General features: G+C 44.1%; 1 protein-coding gene across 1 annotated transcript; it reads right to left on the bottom strand.

Moving 5' to 3' along the window:
- Window positions 1-3,446: 3,446 nt before the first annotated feature.
- On the bottom strand, window positions 3,447-25,809 carry Ptges3 (prostaglandin E synthase 3). Its single transcript, XM_070043388.1, has 8 exons — window positions 25,469-25,809; window positions 11,505-11,618; window positions 11,340-11,409; window positions 9,427-9,525; window positions 7,886-7,975; window positions 6,738-6,800; window positions 5,523-5,547; window positions 3,447-4,354 (listed from the first exon to the last, which is right to left on the bottom strand). Coding segments are annotated over exons 1-8 (483 nt in total). The 5' UTR covers window positions 25,471-25,809; the 3' UTR covers window positions 3,447-4,334.
- Window positions 25,810-27,092: the final 1,283 nt, after the last annotated feature.

Below are 27,092 nucleotides of genomic sequence, written 5' to 3' on the forward strand. Positions count from 1 at the left end.
TAACTGGAGATAAGAGTCTCATGGACTTTCCTTGCCTGCTGGCTTTGAACTGTGATCCTCAGAGCTCAGCTTCGAGTAGCTAGGATTACAGGCATGAGCCACCGGCGGCGCCCGGCTTCCAATTATATTTTTACATTCCTATTTTCACTTATGCACTGCTTTTCCCAAATTTATCATACTGAAAACTCCTATCTCCAATTAACCAGTTTTTGCTGGAAGTAGAGCTGTGGCTTAAAGTAGTAGATAAGGAACTAGCCTTGAGCAAAAAATCACAGGGAGGGCAGGAGTTGGCTCAGTGGCAGAGTGCTTGCCTTGCATGCATGAGGCCCTGGGTTCAATTCCTTAGCATCACATAAGCAGAAAAAGCCAGAAGTGACACTTATGGCTCAAGTGGTAGAGCACTAGCCTTGAGCTGAAGAGCTGAGGGGCAGTGCCCAGGCCCAGAGTTCAGGCCCCAGGACCGACCAAAAAAAAAAAAAAAACCCTACTCATGAGTCTGAGAGCTTAGGATCATGGTTTGATGTCAGCCTGGGCAGAAAAAATCATTTCCAATAAACTACTAAAAAGCCAGAAAGGGAATCTGTGGCTCAAGTGGTAAAACGCTAGTGTTGAGTGAAAAAAACTGAGGGTCAGCACCCAGGCCCTGAATTCAAGCCTGAAGACCAACACATACACAAAGACCTAAAACTTTGTTAAACTTTCATACTTAATTCAGAATCACCAGATGTGATTAATGTTTTCATATTCTTTTAATTTCTGACCCAATAGGTCTATGTTAGAGCTTATCTCAGACCCATGAATCCACACAAAGATCATGTGACTTTGATGACTTGAGTGACTTTGATGACTTGAGAACTGTGGGGGTTCAAAGTAAAACAAGTGCCTAAAGAAAAAGGGAACGGGGCTGGGAAGGTGGCTCAGTGGTAGAGTGTTTGCCTTGCATGCATGAAGCCCTGGGTTTGATTCCTCAGCACCATAAGCTAAAAGAAAAAAGCCGGAAGTGGTGCTGTGGCTCAAGTAGTAGAGCACTAGCCTTGAGCTGAAGAGCTTAGGGACAGTGCCCAGGCCGAGTTCAGGCCCCACGACCGGACCCCCCCCTCCAAAAAAAAAAAAAGATTGGCAGTTAACAGTACTGACCACCTGTGTATTATCTGACATTTGGGTCCCAACTGCTTAAGTCTCAATGCCTCATTTAAATTTGTCCAAATTATTGGCACTAACTTGTTTCCTTACCACCAACAAATTACTACTGGAGTAGGTTTTTTTTTTTTTGGGGGGGGGGGTCGGTCAAGGGGCCTGAGGGCTATCCCTCAGCTCTTCAGCCCAAGGCTAGTACTCTACTACCTGAGCTTCAGCACCACTTCCAGTTTTCTGGTATTTTATTGGAGATAAAGAGGTTTATGGCCAGGCTGGGAATGTGGCTTAGTGGTTAAGAGTGCTTGCCTAGCATGCATGAAGCCCTGGGTTTGATTCCTCAGTACCACATAAACAGAAAAGTTTGGAAGTGGTGCTGTGGCTCAAGTTATAGTGCTAGCCTTGAGCTGAAGAGCTCAGGCCCAAAGCTCAAGCCTCGAGACTGACCAAAAAAGTTTTAGTCTTTCCTACCGGGGCTTTGAACCAACATCCTCAGATCTCAGCCTCCTCTGCAGCTAAGATTATGTGAGCCACTGGCACCTGGCTTTGGAATAGTATTCTTGAAATGTACAAACTTAGGTATTTGTCTTCAAATTAATATGCTAAGAACCAAAAAAAGTTATGCAATGTTTTTCATTAGTGACATTCAACATGAAATGATTATTTCAAGGAACTAATCTATTTAGATAAATGCATCTACCATTACAATTAAACCTACAAGTCTTAGTCGCAACCCCAAACTAAATCTAAGGCTCATAGCTTGAATCACCTAGAGCTAGAGTGGAAGTGTGTTTCAAGTAATAGAACTAGCCTAGAGTAAAAAAGCTTAGAAACAGTACCAACACATACACACAGGCATGCACCCAGCAAAACAGATGAATGGGTTGACCGTTTAGCTAATGGATTGATTTCCAGCTTTTGTGTGTTGGCCCTGGGCCTTGAACTCAGGGAGAGCCTGGTTGCTGCCCTAGCTGGACTAGCAATCTACCATTTTAGCCACACCTTTTGGCTTTCTGGTGTTTAACTAGAGTAAGTCTCATATTTTCCTACTCAGGTCAGCTCAGAATAAAATTTTATAGTTTGACAGCAGGCCACTGCTGGCTTTTATTTGTAACCCTAGCTACTCAGGGGAGATTCAGATAGCCAGGCAGGCCAAAGTCTGAGACTCCATTTTTGAAAATAACCAGCCAGGTACCAGTGGCTCACAACTATAATCCTAGATACTAAGGAGGCTGAGATCTGAGGCTCAAAGTTCAAAGCCACCCTGGTCAGGAAAGTCCTTGAGACTGACTCTTCTCTCAATGACTCACCATAAAACCAGAAATAGCGCTGTGGCTCAAGTGGGAGAGCACTAGAGCCTTGAGCAAAAAGCTAGGCTGGAGTAGGTCAAACTAAACTATATGCAAGTCCAAAAAGTTTCTCTTCCTTGAAACTAAAAATTATACTATATAGAGCATTACTTTAACATTTTCCAAAGATTAAGCCACTGAAACACAGGACAGTTGTTCAGCATCTTATAAAAATGGTTGAAGCCAGGTGAGTAGCCAATAGCTACTCAGGAAGCTAAGATCTGAGGACTGTAGCTTGAAGCCAGTGTGGGCAGGAAAGTCTGTGAAACTCTTTTAACTCCAATTAATCACAAAAAGAAGGAAGTTGAGCTGTGGCTCAAATGGTATAGAGTGCCAGCCTTGAAAATAAAAGCTCAGGACAGTTCCCAGGCCCAAAATTCAAGCCTTAGTACCAAAATAAGTTTTGAGTTTTCATTCTGAATACAGGGAGAAAAAAAGGCTTTTATTCTAAATCTTCATCAATCTGGTATGAATATTTTGTGTACAAATGCCTCTTCCATCTGTTTTTTTTCCACCCATTAAGTTTTCTTCAAGCTTAGCCTGAGATCTACATACACACAGTAACTCACTTGAGGAATAACCTTCGTATCCTCAGAACTTTTGCTGCATGAAACACATGTCCTAAATATATAAAATATTTCTGATACAAAGCTAAAAGAAATACAGAAGCTATGAGGGAATGAAAACTGCCAAAATGCAGAAGCCCAAAAATGTATAGGAGGACAACACATTCAGCTTTATTTCAGTCAAATCACAACACCTTCTTTTCCAGCCACTGCAAAGTGCATCTACAATTTTCTATTACAGATCCACTTTATAAAGGTTTCCTGTGACATTACAGCAAGCCTTTTACTTTTCTTTAAAACAAAGCAGTCCCAATTCTACCTCAAAAGTAAAACTCCATTCCAGTAAATGGTAAATACATGAAATTACAGTAACCAGACACTTAAAAGGACAGCCAAGAAATCTTCCAACAGTTTATTAGAAAGAATGTAGACATTTAAAAAAATCCCCACTGTCATGAACATAAATTGAGGTTTTTCAGCCCGGTTATAAGCTGAATCAAAAAAAAAAAAAAATTAAAAAAACCCAATAGTGTATTAACATTTTCTCACTCATTTGCCATACTGACAGTGCAAATACAATCTGGTCTAAAATGTACATACTCTCAAGCAACAATGTACAGCTTTCTTTGTCCTCCATGCTAAGAGATGTAAAAGCTTAAGGGTCAAACAATACCAAATGTACAGGCTTCAAAAACCATCTAATTTAGGGCATTTACTAGTTTTAGCTAAGATACATCTGGAACACTGACAAAGTAATCATTTATATGCAATAATGTGAAGTAATTTTTTCGAAAAATAAACTTTAGTGAAACAATCTTAAAGGATACACCAGAGAAATGACACGGTTTATGTTTAAGGTATCAGCCAATTTGTTTCAGTCACTTTTGAATCCATGTTCTGGGAATTTAAAATTTATTCATCTTTCTCTAAGTTGAGAACTTCCTATCTTGTCAGTAGCTAAGTTATGAGTAAAGGGAGACTTAGGTGAAATATTTTATCACAATTGCTGTGATCAATTGCCTAGATGGACCTCAACAGCTTCATGAAATCTGGGAAATGTTCATGCATAAGGATATATTGCCTTAGCTGACTTAAAGTTGCCCCATACAATGGTACATTATCAACCCTTAGTGAAGCCTTTTTAAAAAAAACAAACAGGTTGAAAAATGGGTTAAAGAGGCAAATACAGTATCTGCCTTTAGAGCTATCAACTCAGGAATTTTCTCAATTATGAAATCTTGCAGAGAAATTTTCTTTCTCAAAATCCAGGTGATGACAATACTCCTTATTCCAGATCTGGCATTTCTGAAAAGATTTTTAAAAAACAATTAGTATAAATTACGAAGGAACACAGGGGCATTGGAAGAGAATCTACCAGCGCTTGTCTTCATGCATGAGGCCCTGGGTTCGATTCCTCAGCACCACATAAGCAAAAAGAAAAAAAGCCGGAAGTGGCGCTGTGGCTCAAGTGGTAGCGCCCAGGCCTGGAGTTCAGGCCCACGACCAGACCCCCCGCAAAAAAACCCCAAAACTTCAGAATTTGTAGACCCCGGCCCTCTGAAGTTTTATAGGGAAAATATTTCTTGCCAAATTCCTCATTAGCTGAAATAATTTACTTTTTTTCCTTGCCAGTGCTGGGCTTGAACTCAGGGTTGGGGCACTGTCTGTGAGCCTCTTTGTTCAAGGCTAGCAATCTATCACTTGAGCCACAGAGCCACTTCTGGCTTTTTCTTTTTTCTTTTTTGTCTGTCATGGGGCTTGAACTCTGGGCCTGGGCGCTGTCCCTCAGCTTTTCAGCTCAAGACGAGTGCTCTACCACTTGAGCTTTAGCGCCACTTCCGGTTTTCTGGTGGTTTATTGGACATAGGAGTCTCAGGGTCTTTCCTGCCCGGGCTGGCTTTGAACCACCATCCTCAGATCTCAGCCTCATGAGTAGCTAGGATTACAGGCATGAGCCACCAGCGCCCGGCACTTTTTCTGTTTCTATGACACTGAGGAATCAAAACCAGAGCTTCATGCATGTTAGGCAAGCACTCTACCTATAATTCACATTCCCAGCCATCAAATTATTTACTTTTGCACATTGTGTTTTCTAATCAACATCAAAAACTAAAATTTTCTTTCCAAAATTTGAGAATAACAGGGACAGGGCTGGGAAGGTGGCTCAGTGGTAGAGCGCTTGCCTTGCATGCCTGAGGCCCTGGGTTTAATTCCTCAGCATCACATAAGCAAAAAGAAAAAAGCCGGAAGTGGCGCTGTGGCTCAAGTGGTAGAGCGCTAGCCTTGAGCTGAAGAGCTGAGGGACAGCACCCAGGCCCAGAGTTCAGGCCCCCTGACTGGACCAAAAAAACAAAAACAAAAACAAAAAAACTAAAATTTTCTTTCCAAAATTTGACAATGACATCTCTAGATTTCAAATTCCCTGTGATGTAAGACACTACTGCATAAACTTATTTTCAACAAAAATACTTACTTTCATCATCACTGTCTTGTGAATCCTGTAGAGAGGAGGAAATACGAAGTTACCCAACTGAAGAAATACTCTTTTCCTAATAGATTTTTTTTTTTTTTTTGGGTCGGTCGTGGGGCTTGAACTCTGGGCCTGGGCGCTGTCCCTCAGCTCTTCAGCTCAAGGCGAGCGCTCTACCACTTGAGCTACAGCACTACTTCCGGTTTTCTGGTGGTTTATTTGAGATAGGAGTTTCACAGTCTCTCCTGCCCGGGCTGGCTTTGAACCGCGATCCTCAGATCTCAGCCTCCTGAGTAGCTAGGATTACAGGCGTGAGCCACCAGCGCCCGGCTTTCCTAATAGATTTTTAAAAATTGTATTTCTGACTAAAGAAGCATAAATATGAGTATTTAAGCCTAGGAATTTCATTATTGGACTTAAGATGTAGTTTACTTAAGGTGATGAGATGTATAATTGAGGACCTATTTTCCTATAAAAACTCACCTTTTGACTTTTTCCCTAAATTTTCTTGTTATTCAATAAAGGGAAAAATGGTTTGACACAAAAAACCAATAGAGTATCAGAAGATAATGAATTCTAATTCTAGATCCTGAAAGTCTTAAGTGAAAATTTCCCAAACCTTTCTGGAAAATGTTAACAGGATTCCAGAGGGGGAAATGTTAAAAGACAGTCAATCTATGTACCTGATAGATTCACAATGCCTGTTTATTACAGTAACTGAATACAATCTATACCCACAGCACTGATTCTAGCCAATGAGCCTAGCATTGTACAAACTCCCAATAAAAAACATGCTTTTCAACTTACTATAGCCCTAAAGTCAATTGCTTTACCCCCTAATACAACTTCTAAGGGGGGGGGGGGCGTTGCTAAATAAGGATTTGGACTCAGGGTCTTGGCTCTTGCTTTACTATTATTTGTTCACAGTTAAAGGTCTACCATTTGGGCCACCCCTCTAGTCTAGCCATTTTGATTGTTAACTGGGGGTAGTGTCTTGAAGACTTTTCTTCCTGGACTGGCTTCAAAACATAATCCTCCTCCTGGCTCCTGAGCAGCTAATATTAGGAGTTTGAGCCACCAGTGCCTGATCTCTAATGAGATGTTCACAGAAAAACAAACTAACAAGTAGCAAAACAACAACAAAAAATCTATACAAAAGGACCTATAAATGCATCTTTCTCATTATCAGTATAAACAGATAAAAGAAGACAGACTTACATCATCTGCTCCATCCACTTCTGGTAAATCTACATCCTCATCACCACCCATGTTGTTCATCATCTATTTGAAGGATAAAAATTAGTTTTAAAGATGGATGTTAAATAATTTTCTTTTTTATCAGTCCTGGGGCTTGAAGTCAGGGCTTGGGCACTGTTCCCAAGAGTTTTTTGCTCAAGGCTAGCACTCTAATACCTGAGCTACAGTGCCACTTCTGGCTGTTTCTGTGGTACTGAGGAATCAAACCCAGGGCTTCATGCATGGTAGGGAAGCAATCTACCACTAAGCCACATTCCCAGCCCAAAGCAAAGTGAATTTATTAAAATTCATTCAGTAGCATATATAGGGAAGCATTAAAATTATACACGAGAAGCCGGGCGCTGGTGGCTCACGCCTGTAATCCTAGCTACTCAGGAGGCTGAGATCTGAGGATCGCGGTTCAAAGCCAGCCCGGGCAGGAGAGACTGTGAGACTCCTATCTCCAATAAACCACCAGAAAACCAGAAGTGGCGCTGTAGCTCAAGTGGTAGAGCACTTGCCTTGAACTGAAGAGCTGAGGGACAGCGCCCAGACCCAGAGTTCAAGCCCCACGACCGACCAAAAAAAAAAAAAAAAAAAAAATGGCATTACCAAAATAAAATAAAAAAAAGAAAAAGAAAAGAATGGCATTACCAAGCCAGCTTGGGCAGGAAACTGTGTGAGACTCTCATCTCCAATTAACCAAAAAGAAAAGCTGAAAGTGGAGCTGAGGCTCAGGTGCTACAGTGTCAGCATTAAGTGAAAAAGTTAAGGGACAGTTGTCCTGGCCCTGGGTTCAAGCTGAAATACTGGCAGTGGTAGAGCGCTCGCCTTGAGCTGAAGAGCTGAGGGACAACGCCCAGGCCCAGAGTTCAAGCCCCACTACCGAAAAAAAAAAAAAAAAAGAAACATAGTTGTAAACTAAAAATATCCCTATAAAACGTCTGAGTATGACCTTACCATTATTGTTATAGCCCTCAAATGTAAAGCCAATTATATTCATGCTGCAAATAATCTGCCTCGATGTGCACACAAACACAGAATGGTTTTGAGAAGGAAGTGTCTATATGAATACATAGCAAATGAATGTACACAGGTAACATGCAGAGAATGACTTTAAAAGAACTTACCTCAGAGAAACGATCAAAATTAGACATGTCTTCGTCTGAATCATCTTCCCAGTCTTTCCAATTATTGAAATCCACACTGAGCCAATTAAGCTGCATATGAATACACACAAACCTGTTAGTTTGTACCTTAAAACATTTTTTGGACTGTAGGCTCACACTCATTAAATATTGTTCCATGAAACTTTTATTTTAGTTGTCAAACTTTTATTCATTATTTCTGCTAGTCCTGGGGATTGATCTCAGGGCCTGGGCATTGTCCCTAAGTCTCTTTTGCTCAAGGTTAGCACTCTGTACTTGAGCCACAGCACAACTTCTGCCTTTTTCTTTGTATGTGGTACTGAGGAATCATGCATGCTAGGCAAGCAATCTACTACTAAGCCACATTCTCAGCCCTTGTTAACCTTTTTTTTCTTTTTGTCATGGGACTTGAACTTGGCCTGAGTTCTTCAGCTTAAGGCTAGCACTCTACCACCACTTGAGCCATGGACTTTCCTGCCCAGGCTGGCTTTAAACCGCAATCCTCAGATCTCAGCCTCCTGAGTAGCTAGGATTACAGGCATGAGCCACCGGTCCCCAGCCTATTCACCTTTTTTTTTTTTTGGGTCGGTCGTGGGGCTTGAACTCTGGGCCTGTCCCTCAGCTCTTCAGCTCAAAGCGAGCGCTCTACCACTTGAGCTACAGCGCCACTTCCGGTTTTCTGGTGGTTTATTGGAGACAGGAGTCTCACGGTCTCTCCTGCCCGGGCTGGCTTTGAACCGCGATCCTCAGATCTCAGCCTCCTGAGTAGCTAGGATTACAGGCATGAGCCACCAGCGCCCGGCCTATTCACCTTTTTTTAATACAGAAAAAATTCACTGGTACAAGTTATTACTTGAATTACTTTATTTGGCAAGCATCTATATTCTCATGTGATAGCCAAGTAAATTCTCAGATCTCAGCCTGGGTAACTAGCACTATATGTGCGAACCACCAGTACCTGGATATATGTATATATATTTTTTATCAATGTACTATTCCATTTCCTCTCCTTACTTCCTCCTCCTCTTTTACTTGCAATAGGATCTAATTTGACCTTGTCTGGAATTGATAGATCCTCCTGCTCTCTCTACCTTCTGGTTCAGGTAAATGCCAACTACGCTTTTTGTGTTGTGCTGGGTACTGAACCAATTTATCACCAAGGTACATCCTCAGCTCCTAAATCTATCTCTTGAATATAAAAGATTCTGTTTCTACTAGTGACCACAACTGATGGATAAGTTGAAAGACATATGGAATACGAGCCTTTGTACTTAGTGGATAAGTAATGTTTTCATAACATTTTTTCTTGCCAATCCTGGGGCTTGAACTCAGGTCCTGGGCACTGTCCCTGAGCTTCTTTTCCTCAATGTTAGCATTCTACCACTTGAGCCACAGCACCTGTGGTACTGAGGAATCAAACCCAAGGCTTCATGTGTGCTAGGCAAGCAGTCTACTACAAAGCCACATTCCTAGCCCTTTCATAAGCCTTGAAAAATAAAAAAAATAAGAAAGCGAAAACCTACCTTTGCCCTTTCTTTTGTTAACCTAGGCCACGACTGGCCAGATTCTCCTTTTCTTAAACAACATAGAATTGATCTGTCTGTTCTTTTATGCTTGGAATCCTAAAAAGAAAAGCACCAATTAAATCTTCAGGACTACTACAGGATGAAAATAGCTTGTTTATTATCTTTTTGTTTGTGGTACACATATTCAAATTTACTAAGAAAAACAAGTAACCTATACTTGATATACATTCAGCCTTTTTTGTTTTGGGTGTTATGTATGCATGTCCACATGCACCTATTGAGGGCGGTATCCCTAACTCTCACATTTATCTGCCTGGTGGCTTCAAACCTTGTTCCTCAGATTTCAGCCTTGTAAATGAACTACTAGTACCTGGTCCTGCTACTGTTTTCAGTCTCACTCCAATGCATAAAAATTCTTCCCTTAGCCTCCCAAGTGCTGAGAATTATAGGTGTGTGTGAGTGCTCTCATGCCCAACTTTTTTTTTTTTGGTCAGTTGTGGAGCTTGAACTCGGCCTGGACACTGTCCCTGAGCTCTTCAGGTCAAGGCGAGTGCTCTACCACTTGAGCCAAAGCACTACTTCTGGCTTTTTGTTCCCCGTTTATGTGGTGCTGAGGAATCGAACCCAAGGCCTCATGCATGCAAGGCAAGCGCTGAGCAACCACTGAGTCACTTTCCCAGACCTCCTGCTTAACTCTTATTGCTCTACTATTTGAGCCACAGTGCCATTTCAGGGATTTTTTTTATTTTTTATTTATTTTTATTGTGAAAATACTGTACAGAGGAGTTACAATTACATGGGCAAGATAATGAGTACATTTCTTATCAAGCATTGTAGCTTCCTACTTTGTTTCTCCTTCCTATCCCTTCCCATCCTCCCCCCACCCCCACCAAAGTTGTAAAGTTCGTTTTCGACATAAGGACTTGTACTTCTCATTGTTGCACCTTTCAGGGATTTTAAAAAAATAGTTTATTGGAGATATGAGTCTCAAAGACTTTCCCAATCCTCAAATCTCAGTTCCCCAAGTAGGTAGGATTATAGGCATGAGCCACCAGCACTCCACAATAGCTCTTATTTATTTTTGAAGGTCCTGGGGCTTGAACTCAGGGCCTGGGTACTATCCCTGAGCTTCTTTTGCTCAAGGCTAGCACTCCACCGCTTGAACCACAGTGCCTTCTGGCCTTTTCTGTTTGTTTATGTGGTTCTGAGGAATCAAATCCAGGGCTTTATGCATGCTAGGCAAGCACTCTACCCCTATTCCACCTTCCCAGCCCTAGTAGCTCTTATTTCTTTTTTTTCTTTTTTGTCAGTCATGGGGGCTTGAATGCTTGGGCACTGTCCTTGCACTCTTCAGCTCAAAGGCAAGCATTCTACCGCTTGAACCACAGTGCCACTTCCAGTCTTCTAATGGTTTATTGGAGATAAGAGTCTCATGGACTTTCCTGCCTGGGCTGGCTTTGAACCGTGATCCTCAGATCTCAGCCTCCTGAGTAGCTAGGATTACAGGTGTGAGCCACCAGCACCCGGCCTAGCTCTGATTTCTTTACAAGTATTTCCTCCAGATTAAAATGTCCTTGACTACTAACAAGTTTATACTACCCAACTGCAAACCCTACAAAAGATCCTAGTTAAACCCAGTGCTTTTATCTTTCCTGTAAGGTGAATTAAACCTTGAAAAATATGTAATATGATACTAGTACAGAACAGTTAGAAGACTTTTAGGTAAGATAAGGAAGCCTTTAAGACTACTGCTGAGTTCAAACAACAGTAGAAAGACCTAAAAGTAGAAAAGGAAAATAGTACAAGATGTAAGTAGTCTTTAAACTATTATCATAAACAGAATTAGTTCTTCCTGCAATAACACTTGACACACATTTCCTTATAACTTAAAACAAGAGTGGCTTACTTACGTTTGGATCAATACAGTGAAAAAGATCAATTTCATTTAAATGTTTAAAATTGTCACTCCCTCCAAGACAACTGTATATTAAAAAAAAAAGTTTCAGTTAAAATAAAACAACAACAACAAAAAATTCAGTTGCCTGAAATCCCAATGATGTAAAATAGTAATTTACCTGAAAGTAAGTTTGGATTTTTCAAAGTTTACATTAACATCTTTACTGTCTTCAACACAAAATTCAATGAAGACATAGTCCCTTCGATCGTACCATTTCGCAGAAGCAGGCTGCCTACAAAGGGAGAAAAACCAGAAAGTCAAGCTGCAATTCATTAACTGAGTATTTACATACCTCCATGTTTGGCACATAATGTTTCTCTACTCCATGGTAACATCATTATCTTTACTTTTCCTCAATAGTTATATTCCAACTTAAAAGTAAGCTCTAACAAAGTTTAGATGAACATCAATTTCATAAGGGTTTTTGTGACAAGTGTTTTAGAATGTCTAAAACAAACACTAAAGGCAAATACACTCAAGTATGGTTGATTAACAGACAAAATGAAGATCATGTGCAAAAGAATTTCCTTTAGGCAAGTTACTTGACATAAATGTTTAGTCCTGGCTACCTAGGGGCTTGATGCAAGAGTACCATACTTCTTGGGCTGGGAAGGTGGCTTAGTGAATGGTAGAGTGCTTGCCTTGCATGCATGAGGTCCAGCGCTACATAAGCAGAAAAGGCTGGAAGTGGAGCTGTGGCTCAAGTGGTAAAGTGCTAGCCTTGAGCTGAGGGACAGCACCCAGGTCCAGAGTTCAGGCCCCACAACTGACCAAAAAAAAAAAAAAAAAAAAAGCACCGTATTTCTCATTTTTGGTGCTTGTACTGGGGTTTGAACTCAGGGCTGGGGCACTATCCCTGAGCTGTTTTGCTCAAGGTTAGCACTCTGCTGCTTGAGCCCCAAGACCACTTCCAGCTTTCTGGTGATTATCTGGAAAGAGTCTCATGGACATGCCCAGCCTAGCCTGACTTTGAAGTGTGATCCTCAGATCTCAGCCTCCTGAGTAGCTAGGATTATGGACATGAGCCATCAGTGCCCAGTTATCCCTGAGGTTTTGTTTTTTGTTTGTTTTGTTTTTTTTGCTTGAAGCTAGCACTCTATTGCTTGAGCCACAAATCCACATTTGGCTTTTTGGTGGTTTAGAGATAAGTCTTACAGATATTTCCTGCCTAGCCTGGCTTTGAACCATGATCTTCAGATCTCAGAATCCTGAGTAGGATCACAGGGGTGAGCCACACTGGTGCCTTCCTGACATATGTTTGACTAATTATTGTGCTCTCAGATGTGTTATTTTCAAACTGAAGTTTGTTTTTTACTAACCCTGTGCATTAGCACCATTTTTCCAACAGACAAATGTACTGCAACACATGTGCAAATAAAAGACATGGATATGGTTTTTACTATCTCTTGGTGGCAGTGTTGGCCTAGTATACATAACAAGGTTCTAGCTTGGAGCTCCAACACTATCTAAATCCAAAATGACCTAAAGAATAAAAATATTAACAAATGATACTCCTTTGCAAAATTCATTTTTCCTCTGGAGCACTTTATCCTAAGAAATTGCTTAAAAATCTATTCAATTAAGCAACAAGAGCTGGGTACCTGTGGATCACTTTTTTTTGGTCGGTCGTGGGGCTTAAGGTCTGGGCCTAGGCACTGTCCCTGAGCTCTTCAGCTCAAGGCGAGCGCTCTACCACTTGAGCCACAGCACCATTTATATCTATGGCTCACTTCTGTAATCCTAATTAAGAGCCTGAGATCTGAGGATCTAGGTTTGAGGCTATCCCAAGCAGCGAAGTCTCTGATTAACATCTCCAATTTACCCACAGAAAGGTGTAACTGGAGTCATGACTAGGAGGTAGAGTGCTAGCCTTGAATGGAAAAAGCTAAAGGACAGCACACAGATCTTGAGTTCAAGCCCTAACCAGCCCCAGTAGCACTGCACACCATGCCCACCCACAGCCTGATGTGATGTTTGTTTCTTTGCCAGTCCTGGGGCTTGCCCTCAAGGTTTGGGCACTGTCCCTGAGCTTCAATTCCATCCCCATGGCGATGTAATGTTTCTTGTATTTGTAATCCCAGCAATAGGTAAGCTGATGTCAGGATGGACTATATAGCAAAACACTAATCTAACCAGGCATTAAAGACTGTAAGGCTCTTTTTTTTTCCAGGCAGAAAAGAGCTTATTAGGGGGAAAGCAAACTGCCCGCCTGCACAAAATGGAGACATGCAGAGAAAGTAAGGGGAAGGAAAAAGAAAAAAAGCTGTGAGACTCTTATCACCAATAAATTATTAAAAAACCAGAAGTAGAGCTGGCTCAAGTGGTAGAGCACTAGGCCTTGAGCACAAAAGCTCCCAGGACTGGCTTCATAAAATAATCAACAGCAGGGCGCCTGTGGCTCATGCCTGTAATCCTAGCTACACTCAGGAGGCTGAGACCTGAGGATCACGGTTCAAAGCCAGACTGGGGAAGGAAAGTCCATGAGACTCTTATCTCCAGTTAACCACAGAAAACCAGAAGTGGCGCTGTGGCTCAATTGCTAGAGCACTAGCCTTGAGCTGAAGAGCTGAGGAACAGCACCCAGGCCTAGAGTTCAAGACCTAAGACCAACAATTAAATCCAAGTCTGATATTGGTTGTCATGTATATCTAGGATCCTAGTAGTCAGGATACTGAAATCTGAGAATTCAAAGCAAGGCTGGGCTGAAAAGTCAATGATACTATCATCTCCAATTAAATGGCAGAAAACTAAAACTGGGAGCATGGCTCAAGTGGTATAGACTGGATGGGTAGAGGGAGTTAATAGCATCAGGCTTGTAGTTTTATGCCTCTGTTCTGGCATGCGTGCACATACATCCACACCCCACACACAAAAAGATCTACTTTTATAAATCTTTACAGGACTGCAAATATGGTAACATGGTAAGCATAAGATAGAAAAATAGGGCTGGGAAGGTGGCTCAGTGGTAGAGCGCTTGCCTTGCATGCATGAGGCCCTGGGTTCGATTCCTCAGCACCACATAAGCAAAAAGAAAAAAGCTGGAAGTGGTGCTGTGGCTCAAGTGGTAGAGCACTAGCCTTGAGCTGAAGAGCTGAGGGACAGCGCTCAGAGTTCAGGCCCCACGACCGGACCCCCCCCAAAAAAAAAAGATAGAAAAATACTCCAACTTTTTTGTTTTTTGCCAGTCCTGGGGCTTAAACTCAGGGCCTAAGCACTGTCCCTGACCATTTTGCTGAAGGCATAAAAAGCGACAATGACACTTCTGGCCTTTTCTGTTTATATGGTACCGAGGAATCGAACCCAGGGCTTCACACATGCTAAGCAAACACTCTACCACTGAGCCACCTTCCCAGCCATTTTAATCTATTTGTGTGTGTCTGCATGTTTGTCTAAGTGCACCAGTCCTGGGGTTCGAACTCAGGTCCTGGACTCTGTCCCTGAACAACTTTGCTCAAGGCTGGCACTCTACTTCTTGAACTACAGCTCTTTGAGCTATGCCCTATAGCCCCATGCTATAGTACTTGATGTACATCAAAATTTTTTTTTTTTTTGAGCTAGATATCAGTAGTTCACACCTGAGCCACTGATGAGATCAGGAAGATCTTGCTCAACTTAGGTCAGCTCAGGGATAAAAGTCCTTGAGCTCCATTTCCAATTGCTCATAGTTCAAAACCCCACTACTCTCAAAATAAAGCAAAAAGTCCTTTTATGAGCTTATTAAACTTTATTAGATTAACTTATTAAATTATTAGATTGTGAGACTAATGTACCTGCTTGCTGGCAGGTAAGCATTCTACCACACTAAGCCACATTTCCAGCCCTCTATAAACATTTATAATGAGACTACTTTAAGATTTACAGCCTAGGGGCTGGGAAGATGGCTCAGTGGTAGAGCACTTGCCTTGCATGCCTGAGGCCCTGGGTTCGATTCCTCAGCACCACATGAGCAAAAAGAAAAAAGCCGGAAGTGGTGGTGTGGCTCAAGTGGTAGAGCACTAGCTTTGAGCTGAGGGACAGCACCCAGGCCCCAGAGTTCAAGCCCCACGACCAGACCCCCCCCCAAAAAAAAATTTACAGCCTAGATGCACCAATCTTTTATATATCTCAAAATACATTTGTGTATGTGTGGGGGGGGCTAATCCTGGGGTCTGAACTCAGGGTCCGGGCACTGTCCTTGAGCTCCTTTTGCTCAAGGTTAGCACTCTACCACTTGAGACACAAATGGCCTTTTCTATTCATGTCATATTGAGGAAATTAATCCAGGGCTTCATGTGTGCTAGACAAGCATTCTATCACTAACTAAACCACATTCCCAGCCCACCTTTAAATTTTTGTTTTATTGAGATAAGGTCTTCCTATGCAGCCCAAGCTGGTCTTCAACTTAACATTCTATTCCCATGCTCTCCTGACTACTGGGGTAACAGGTATGTGCCACCACACCCAGCCTCCAAAGTATCATTAAATATCAAGATATATGATGGGTGCTGCTGTCTCACACCTACAATCCTAGCTATCTTAGAGGCTGAGATTTTAAGATTACTATTTGAAGTCAGTCTGGGCAGAAAAAAAACATTGAGACTCTTTATTTTCAATTAATAAGCAAAAAAGGCATTAGTGAAAAAAAGGGAAGAGCCCAAGCCCCAGAATAACACATAAACTTGCATGCAGTGTGCATGTGAGCCCAGGCTGGCCTGGAACTCTCAATCCTCATGCTTTAGGTTCCTTAGGGTTGTGATTACAGACTTGCACTAACATACCTAGGTATAAGTACTGATTTTAAAAATAAAAAACAAAACTAATATTTAGTAAAGAATTTATCTGGGAAGAATTTATCTGTGGTAGAGTGCTTTCCTTGCAATGCATGAGGCCCTGGGCTCGATTCTTCAGCACCACATAAACAGAAAAAGCTGGAAGTGGCCCTGTGGCTCAAGTGGTTGAGCACTAGCCTTGAGCTGAAGAGCTGAGGGGCAGTGTCCAGGCCCAGAGTTCAAGCCCTATAACCAACAAAAAACAAAGAGAACTGGTACATTTATTTCTATTGGTAGATGTTATCAAAGGCCCTACCTGTAAGTGTCTGAAAGCAATCTCATTCTTTGCTCAGAGAAAGCCCAAGATGCTTTTAAATTTTCAGGTCTGTCTGTCCAGCAGTTGTACTAAGTTTTTTCTGGAAAGGCAATCTGAACAAACAGAATAGAATCATGCTTCCTAAGGTAATGTTATGATGGACCAGAGCCTCAGAAGAATGCATAAAGCTGCTGCTGCCTTAGAGCATTTAAAATCTGGGGGGAGGGCCTGGAAAGGTGGCTCAGTGGTAGAGCGCTTGCCTTGCATGCCTAAGGCCCTGGGTTTGATTCCTCAGCACCACATAAGCAAAAAGAAAAAAGCTGGAAGTGGTGCCGTGGCTAGTGGTAGAGCAATAGCCTTGAGCTGAAGAGCTGAGGGACAGCACCCAGGCCCAGAGTTCAGGCCCCATGACCGGACCCCCCCCCCAAAAAAATCTGGGGAGCTGGGTGTTGGTGATTCATACTGTAAATCCTAGCTATTCAGGAAGAAGAGATCTTAGGATCCTGGTACCAGCCCTGGGAGTCCAAAAGACTCTTTAATTAACTACCAAGAATCTGGAAGTAGAGCTGTGGTTCAAGTGGTCGAGTGTTAGCCTTGAGCAAAAAAGTGCAGGATAGTGTCCAGGCCCTGAGTTCAAGCCCCAGGACATAAAAATAAATGACCAACAGGGCTGGGAAGGTGGCTCAGTGGTAGAGCGCTTGCCTTGCATGCATGAGGCCCTGGGTTTGATTCCTCAGCACTACATAAGCAAAAAGAAAAAAGCTAGAAGTGGTGCTGTGGCTCAAGTGGTAGAGCGCTAGCCTTGAGCTGAAGAGCTGAGGGACAGCGCCCAGGCCCAGAGTTCAGGCCCATGACCGGCCCCCCCCATAAATAAATAACCAACTATACTACAAAAATCAGAAAAAAAACACCACAAAAACTCAACACACAAGTAACTTACAAACACTACCACCACCACAATAATAAAAAAAATATAAATAATAATCCTACCTACTAAGGAGGCTGAGATCTGAGAATTGTGATTTGAAGCCAGCTTAGGTAGTAAAGTCTGTGAGACTGTTAAGCTACAATAAACTACCAAAAGCTGGAAGTAAGCTCAGGGAGAGCAACACGCACGCACGCACACTCTCTCTGTCTCTCTCTGAGGTGGAAATTTCCAATCTGATCTCCAGGTTTGAAAAGTTATATGTATCCAAAGTTATATACATCTGACTTGTAGCTATGGTTGTAAATTCTTTTTAATTTTTATGTACTAATTTTTTTAAATAGCCACATATGCCACACATTTCAGGGTTAAAAGTATTTAACCTATTAAACACAACTGCTTACTATTTTTTGCTTAGCACCCCCCCCCCAAAAAAAAAATCCCTGTGTGCTGGTGGCTCACACCTGTAATGCTAGCCATTCAGGAGACACAGATCTGTGAATGGAGATTTGAAGCCAGATCAGGCAGGAAAGGCAAATGACACTCATCTCCATTTAACCACCTGAAAACTCAAAGTTGAGCTTGGGCTCCAAGCAGTAAAGAGGAGCAAAAAGCTCAGGACTCTGAGTTCAAGCCCCATGACAAAAATGAAACAAAATAACTCCTAAAACATAACCCAAGGGCTGGGGAGGTGGCTCAGTGGTAGAGTGCTTGCCTTGAATGCATGAGGCCCTGGATTCAATTCCTCATCATCACATAAACAGAAAAAGCTGAAGCGGTGCTATGGCTCAAGTGGTTGTGCACTAGCCTTGAGCTGAAGAGCTGAGGGAGCCCAGATCCAGAGTTCAGGCCCCATGACCTCTATACCACCACCACCAACAAAAATATAACTCAAAAACATTACTGAACCTCTGTTCTAGTCTGTTAATTCTCATTAAGATAAGCCAGCCTAGGCAGGAAAGTCCATGAAACTCATCTCCAATAAACGACCAGAAAACTGGAAGTGGTGCTATGGTCAAGTGGTAGAGTGCTAGCCTTGAGCTGAAGAGTTCAGGGACAGTGCCCAGGCATACAGTTCAAGGCCCATCACTGACACCCCCCCCCCCCCAAAAGCCAGAAGTGGTGCTGTGGCTCAAGTGGTAGAGCGCTGGCCTTGAGCTGAAGAGCTGAGGGACAGTGCCCAGGCCCAGAGTTCAGGCCCCACGACTGGACCCGCCCCCCCCAAAAAGCAAGCAAACTCATGTCTCCCCTGCACCCTTAACCCCATGAACTCAGCCTAAGCACTGTGAGATTTTTTGTTCAAGCCTAGTGCTATATCACTTTGAGCCACAGTGCCACATCCACCTTTCTGGTAGTTATTTGGAGATAAGAGTGTGCTTGACCTGGCACCAGTAATCCTAGCTACTCAGGAGGCTGAGATCTGAAGATCATGGTTCAAAGCCAGCCAGGGCAGGAAAAGTCTGGGAGACTCTTATCTCCAGAAAACCAGAACTGGCGTTGTAGCTCAAATGGTAGAGCACCAGCCTTGAGCTGAAGAGCTGAGGGACAGCACCCAGGCCCAGAGTTCAAGCCCCATGACCATCATCAACAACAACAAAAAAGAGTGCTCTTGCAGACTTTCCTGCCTGGGCTGGCTTTGAACTTTGATCCTCAAACCTCATTTTTTCCTCAGATCTCAGCCTCCAGAGAAGCTAGATTACAGACATGATCCACTGGCTCATGTAGTTTCATAATTTAAAAAGAAATTTTTTTTGTTTTACTAGTTTGAACTCAGAGCTTTGCACTCACTCAGCTTGCTTGATTGGCTGACATTTGATACATGTCACCAGCCCTACTTTTTGTTGGTTATTTTGGGAACAGTCTCACCAACTTTTCTGCTAGGGCTGGCTCTGAATCATGATTATCCAGATCTCAGCCTCCTGAATAGCTAGAATTACAGACCTAAGCCATAGGCACCCAGCTTCAAATTTAATCTGCTTTGAGTTGAGTTTTTTTTTTTTTTTTTTTGGGGGGGGGGGGAGAGGGTTCAGTCATGGGGCCTGAACTCTGGGCCTGGGCCCTGTCCCTCAGCTCTTCAGCTCAAGGCTAGTGCTCTACCACTTGAGCCATAGCGCCACTTCCAGCTTTTTTTCTTTTTGCTTATGTGGTGCTGAGGAATTGAACCGAGGGCTTCAAGCATGCAAGGCAAGCGCTCTACCACTGTACCACCTTCCCAGCCCGAGTTGGTTTTTTTTTTTTTTTTTTGGTTAGTCGTGGGGCCTGAACTCTGGGCCTGGGCCCTGACCCTCAGCATTTCAGCTCAAGGCTACTGCACTACCACTTGAGCCACAGTGCAACTTTCAGCTTTTTCTGCTTATTTGGTAATGAGGAATTGAACCTAGGGCCTCATGCATACAAGGCAAACAGTCTACCACTGAGCCACCTTCCCAGCCGAAGTTGATTTTTGAAAGAGAGATAGTCTAGATTCATTCTGCAAATGGGTATCAAGTTTCCTCAGCACAATTTATTGATTTTTCCCAACTTATGTTGGTAGCATATGGATTTCTGGGTACACATTATTATTCACTGGCCTTGTGTCTTTTTGTGTGTGTACTTGTAATATTGTTGGGGCTGAACTCAGAGCCTGGGTTCAAACCATGATCTTAGAGCTCAGCCTCTTGAGTATTTTTGGATTGTAAGCCTGAGCCACCAGCACCCAGCTCCAAACTAATCTTAATTTAGTGGCTAGCACTCAAAATTTTTGTCACTGCAGTTTTAATTAAAGTCTAACTGAAGAAGGAAAAAAATACCTATTTGCCAGGTTCTAGTATAGTGAAGGAATCAACATTGAACAAAGATCATCATCAGGTACCTCTGACTTAAGAGAAATTAACTATATGGTCACTAAAAGATTAATGAGAGGTTCAACCCTACAAAGATGAATGAATGATAGCCAAGTGAAATCTTCAACCAATATTGATAGTTACAGTACATTTCTGGGAAATTTATTACAAGATACAGGCACCAAAAAGAATGGTTCCAGACAGATCAAAAGCACACAGGGGGTTGGGAATGTGGCTTAGTGATAGAGTGCTTGCATAGTATGCATGAAGCTCTGGGTTCTATTCCTCAGTACCACATAAACAGAAAAAGTCAGAAGTGTTGATTCAAGTGGTATACTGCTAGCCTTGAGCTGAAGCAACTCAGGGACAGTGCCCACACTCTTATTCAAACCCCAGGACTAGCAAAAAAAAAACAAGAAACATAGGTACCTGTTTGTTCCCTCCCCCCTCCCCCCCAGTCCTGGGGTTTGAACTCAGGGTTTGGGCACTGTCTCTGAGCCTCTTTGTGCTCAATGCTAGCTAGGCTCTACCACTTTAGCCACAGCACCACTTCCTGTTTTTGAGTGGTTAATTGGAGGTAAGAATCTCAAGGGGACTTTTCTGCCCAGGCTGGTTTTGAACCTCCATACTCCGATCTCAGCATCCTTAGTAACTAGGATTACAGGTGTGAGCCATCGGCATCCAGCTTAGTACTTTTTTTTTTTTTTTTGGTCAGCCGTGGGGCTTGAACTCTGGGCCTGGGCTCTGTCCCTCAGCTCTTCAGCTCAAGGCGAGCGCTCTACCACTTGAGCTACAGCGCCACTTCCGGTTCTCTGGTGGTTTATTGGAGACAGGAATCTCACGGTCTCTCCTGCCCGGGCTGGCTTTGAACCGCGATCCTCAGATCTCAGCCTCCTGAGTAGCTAGGATTACAGGTGTGAGCCACCAGCGCCCGGCTTTAGTACTTATTTTTAATCACTCCTCTATAATTTAAAAAGTACAGAGTTCAAGCCTCAGACTGGCACAAAAAACAAAGCTACTTGGGAAAAAAATTCCCAACTAGACAAAATATTTATAGCTTGATAAGGAACTTAAGTTAATTAGTAAGTCACTAAATAAAGTTATTTCACAGAAGAAACAACACGTTTGATGCAGGTGGCTCATGCCTGTTCTATCTTGAAACTGAGATCTAAGAATTGTGGTTCAAAGCTAGCCAGGACAAGAAAGTCAGTGATATTCACCTCCAATTAACTGTTAAAAAAAGAATGTGGCTTATTGGTAGAGTGCTTACCTAGCATGCATTTAGCTCTGAGTTTGATTCCTCAGTACAATATAAACAGAAAAAGCCTAAAGTGGCCCTGTGGCTCAAGTGGTAGAATGCTAGCTTTGAGCAAAAGCAGCTCAGGGACAATGCCCAGGCCCTCAGTTAAAGCCCCAGGACTTGGGGGGAAAAAAAGGTACCAAATTTTTTTTTCTTTCAACTCAAGTGACTTTATAATCTTACTTAAGTTATTATGAGTTGGATAAACTGACAAGTTGAATTAAAACCCTTTTGTAGAACAAGAACTTTCATTTTTGAAGTATTTATCTGAACTTTTTTTTTTGGCTGGTCATGGGGCTTGAACTTGGCCTGGGTGCTGTCCCTCAGCTCTTCAGCTCAAAGCTAGTGCTCTACCACTTGAGCCACAACTCCACTTTCCGTTTTCTAGTGCTTAACTGGAGAGAAGAGATTCCTGGACTTTCCTGCCTGGGCTAGCTTTGAACTATGATCCTCAGATCTCAGACTCTGGAGTAGCTAGGATTACAGGCGTGAGCCACTAGTGCCTGGCTTTTAGTCCATTTTTTTACACAGGTTACACAGGTACAGTGGCTTGAAGTTGGCCTCATAAAAGTTTGGATTTTCCAATCAAGGTTGGGGCCCTACCACTTGAGCTAAATCTCCACTTCTGCTTTTTTGCCAGTTAATTGAAGATTCAGGGATTTGTTTAGGCTGGTTTCAAAACTGTAGCTTCAAAGCTGGGTGCTTATCTCCAATAAACCACCAGAAAACAGCAAGTAGCACAGTGGCTCAAGTAGTAGAGCGCTAGCCTTCAGCTGAAGAACTCAGGGACAGTACCCAGGCCCAGAGTTCAAGCCCCACAACCAACAACAACAACAAAAACAAAACAAAAAAAAAAGGAGCTTTAGATCTCAGTCTGAAAAGTCATTAGGATTACTAGCACTAGTCACCAGCGAATTTAGGCCAATTTAAACGAGGTATTTAATTCCCAAAAGGCAAATAGCTATTGTACTCTATTAAGTCATGTTGCTAACCCAGACAATTCACCTTCTACTTAAAATTTCAAGGTATAAAGACATGAGGCCTGGACTGGGAAGGTAGCTTAGTAGTAGGGTGCTTGCCTTGCATGCATGAGGCCCTGGGTTCAATTCCTCAGCACTACATAAGCAGAAAAAACCAGAAGTGGTGCTGTGGCTCAAGTGGTAGAGCGCTCGCCTTGAGCTGAAGAGCTGAGGGACAGCACCCAGGCCCAGCGTTCAGGCCCCATGATGGACCAAAAAAAAAAAACAAAACATGAGGCCTTAAGCCGGGTGTCGGTGGCTCATGCCTGTAATCCTAGCTACTCAGGAGGCTAAGATATGAGGATAACGGTTCAAAGTTCGCCTTGAGCTGAAGAGCTGAGGGACAGCACCCAAGCCGACTTCAAGCCCCACAACTGACAAAAACACAAAAATAGAAAAATAAATAAATAAATGTTTATATATGAGGCCTTTAAGGAAGTTGTGCTGTGGCAAGTATAGAGTGCTAGCCTTGAGCTGAAGAACTGAGGGGCAGAGTCCAGGCCCAGATCAAGTCCCACGACCTACAAAAAAATTAAAATTAAAGGGTGTGGGAAGTTGGCTCAGTGGTGGAGTGCTTGCCTCCCATGCAAGAGGCCCTGGGTTTGATTCCTCAGTACAACATAAGCAGAAAAAAGCTGGAAGTGGTGCTGTGTCTCAAGTGGTGGGGCTCTAGCCTTGAGCCGAAGAGCTAAGAGACAGACAGCATCCAGGCCCAGAGTTCATTCCCCCAGGACCGACAAAATAAGTAAAATTAAAAGTTTGCCAGGGAAGTGCCACTGTGGCTCAAATGGTAGAGTGCTTGCCTTAAGCTGAAGAGTTCAGGGACAGGCCCAGGCCCAGAGTTCAAGCCCCATGACAGAGGGGCATGTGGCTCAGGCCTGTAATCCTAGCTACTCAGGAGGCTGAGATCTGAGGATCAAGGTTCAAAGCCAGCCCAAGCATACTCTGATCTCCAATTAACCACCAGAAAACGGGAAGTGGCACTGAGTCTCAAGCGGTACAGCACTAGCCTTGAGCTGAAGAGCTCAGGACAGTGTCCAGGCCCAAAGTTCAAGCCCCACGACACACCAAAAAAAAAAAAAAAAAAAAAAAAGATATGAGGCCTCTTAGACAGGCATTCCTTGCCACACCGACTCTGCAAGAACAAGCTGTTTTATACAAAAATTTTCTTTTGGCCTGGGGATATAGCTTAATGGTAGAGTTTTCCTACCATGTGAGAGGCCCTGGGTTTAATTCCAAATGCTTTTTATTTTTAAATAAAAATACAAAAACGGGAGGTGCATTGGTGGCTCATGCCTATAATGCTAACTACTCAAAAGGATGAGATCTAAGGATTGAGGCTGGAAGCCAGCCTAAACAGTTAAGTTTTGGAGGCTCTTATCTCCAACTAATACAGAAAAAGCCAGAAGTGCTAGCCTTGCGCAAAAGGAACTTAGGGACAGCATTTAGGCCTAGAGTTCAAGGCCCAGTCCCCGCAAAAAAATAAAACACAAAATCGGGCCCCAGTGGCTACTCAGGAGGTTGAGATCAGAATCAGCTGGAAGCCACACGGAGCTGCAAAGTCCAGCTAACCACCAAAAAAGCTGGAAGTAGAGCTGTGGCTCAAGTGGTATAGTGCAAGGCCCCGAGTTCAAGCTCCAGGACTGGCACACAAAAATAAAACATACTAAAAGTACACATTTATTTTTTGGGGGGAGAGGGTAGTGCATTTTTTACTCAAGGCCTCCTGCTTGGCACACAAGTTCAGCCACCTGAGCCACACCTCTACTCTAGAAGATCATTTTGGGGAGGCAGGGGGTGGGGATTCCTTCCACAATTCTTATACCCTTTACAGTACATTACATGTTTTCCTCACTCATCAACTGCCTGTGGAGCAGCCTTATCCACTTATATCTCTATGAAAACCTTTAAAAGAGTAATACTTAAAAAAAAAAAAAAAACTCTTTCAATTGTTCTCTATAACCTAACCTTTTTTGAGGCAGTTGATATTCAAGACAAAAATATGTTCTAAGATCTAAAAACCTTCTTCTGAGAAAAATGTAGTCTGGAAAAGGATGTGTCCTTCCCCCCCCACACACACACACAAAATTTTAACCGGTTCAAATCAGCAAGAACTTCTTTTAACCTAATATAAAAGTTAGATGGTTAAAAAAAAATTACATAGCTATTTCATCTTCACCCTGAAAGAGAATGAAACATCACCTGAAGCTCATTGTGGACCCCAGAAAATGTCCACAAAGTATCTTTCCACTCGACACGTGCTGAACTACCAACTCAATGGTAGCAACTGCTTCCTGCCAGGGGATCTAAGGCATTTGAGCAACCTTCGTCTTTGTTTTGTTTTTCCAAGAGACTGGAGTCGGGAGGAGGCCTGCAAGGACCCACACTCAAGAAAGCGAGACCCAGGAGAGGAAGTGGAAGTTGTGGCGACGGCGTGGCCTCCCTCGAGTTGCCTAGCACTGGAGGCCGCTCAGGGCGGAGGGCCGCGTGGCGCCGCCGGGAGACCCAATCAGTTCTTGGGGGGTTCCCAACACAGGTGCAGTCGGCCTCGGCGGCCCAAGAAGCCACGGGGCCCTCTCCACGAGGGTCCACGCCTCCCCGGGGCCGCATGGCGGAAAGCGCCCAGACCTTAGGCCTAGGGTGAAGTTCCCGAGAGTTCCGAGCAGCCCACACTGCCCGAAAGGGGGAAAGTGCGCTTTCTGAAACCGGGAAAGCGGCAAAAGAGATGGGAAAAGCAGACATCAGGAGGAAAAATGTCCTCCACCCGCCAACGGTAACCGGAACTAGGATCTCGGACCCCCCCACCCCACCCCCACACACACCAGGACGACGGCCACCGCGGAGCCGCGAAAGCCCCAGGGCCGCACGAGGGGGAGGCCGCTCCCCGGGCGCCCCCAGAGCGGCCTCCACCTAACTCCCGGCGACCTTCCCGCGGAGGGATGTCGCACTCACATGGTGAATGGGGCAGGGGGACGGGCGAACGGGTGGGCGGGCCTCTCTAGCGGCGGCGGCAGTGGAGTCGACTCCTCTCCGGTGGCGACTCCGGCGTTTTCTCTCGGGTCGCGGCCTCTTCTCGCTCCCCTCAGGCGAAGGCAGCGGTGGTGGCGGCGGCGGCGGCGGGATCGACCTCGATTCCCAGAATGCACCGCGCGCGAGAGCGGCTCCTCAGTCGAAGAGGAGAGGAAAGTGTAGGAAAAGGGGCGCGAGGACGGAGAATGAACGTGCGTGCGTGCGAGCTAGGGGTGGTGAGGCCGGGCGGCGGCTGGTGACGCAGCAAAATGCCCGGGCCTTGCCGCCGCGCGTGCGCAGTCTTTGTTTTGGGGCTCCTGCGCGGCTTTCTAGAGATCTCTACGGAAAAGGCGGGGCCTCCCAGCTCCTTCGCGATCCTTCCTGTGCCGGCCCCGCCCTTCGTCCTTACTCCCTGCCCCCTCCGGGCCTGACTCTATCCCGCCTCTGCTCCCGCGCTCCAGTCTCGCGTTAGAAAACCGTTGGTCCCCTAACGAACCGCTCTAGCTCGAGCCCTGCGCGCGATTTTCCCCTGGAACGGCTGGGCTCGCTGTGGGAGGAAACCCCAGGCGGAGGGGCGCCGGGTTTGGAGACTTCACCCCCAAATGGGCCATGGGTTTTATTATTATTATTATTATTAATCTTTTCGGCTTTGGGTGCCAGTCCTGGAGCTTGCACCCGGGCTGGGCGCTGTCCCTGAGCTTTTTGCTCAGAGCTAGCTCACTACCACTTCAGTCACAGCTGCACTTCCGGATTTTTGGTGGTTAATTGGAGATGAGTGTCACTGACTTTCTTGTGCTGGCTGGCTTCGAACCTAAAATCCTCCATCTCAACCTTCTGACAAGCTAGGATTACAGGCGTGAGCCACCTGCTCCCAGGTTGCCACTGGTTATTTTTGAGGGAGTAAACCAGACCCTGAAGAAACACTCCTTCAAAAAGGGGCCAAGGGCTGGGAAGGTGGCTCGGTGGTAGAGTGCTTGCCTCGCATGCGTGAAGCCCTGGGTTCGATTCCTCAGTACTACATACACAGAAAAAGCCGGAAGTGGCGCTATGGCTCAAGTGGTAGAGTGTTAGCTTTGAGCAAAAGAAGCTCAGGAACAGCGCCCAGGCCCTGAGTTCAAACCTCAAGACTGGCAAAAAAAAAAAAAAAAAAATCCCCAAAAGAGGCGAAAAACTTGTGTTCGTAAAATATGTGAAAAAGAGTTGACATCATAAATCAAAAGTTGGGTCCATCACACCAGTTTTGTAAATGTCAGAGACCCTGTCCAGGGCAGCAAAGGAAATGAGTTTTTAGCAGATGAGGAACTGTTTACCTGTGGGAGCAGACATGTGGCACTGCTTTAAGAAATTTGTGCCTTTGCCTGGGAAGGTGGCTCAGTGGTAGAGAGCTTGCCTTGCATTCATGAGGCCCTGGGTTCGATTCCTCAGCACCACATAAGCAGAAAAAAAAAGCCGGAAGTGGCACTGTGGCTCAAGTGGTAGAGTGCTAGCTTTGAGCTGAAAAGCTGAGGGACTGCGCCCAGGCCCAGAGTTCGGGCCCCACGAGCGGATCCACAAAAAAAAAAAAAAA

Source organism: Dipodomys merriami, unplaced genomic scaffold (assembly GCF_024711535.1).
Source record: "Dipodomys merriami isolate MVZ:Mamm:240054 unplaced genomic scaffold, mDipMer1.0.p SCAF_10, whole genome shotgun sequence".
NCBI lineage: Eukaryota > Metazoa > Chordata > Mammalia > Rodentia > Heteromyidae > Dipodomys > Dipodomys merriami.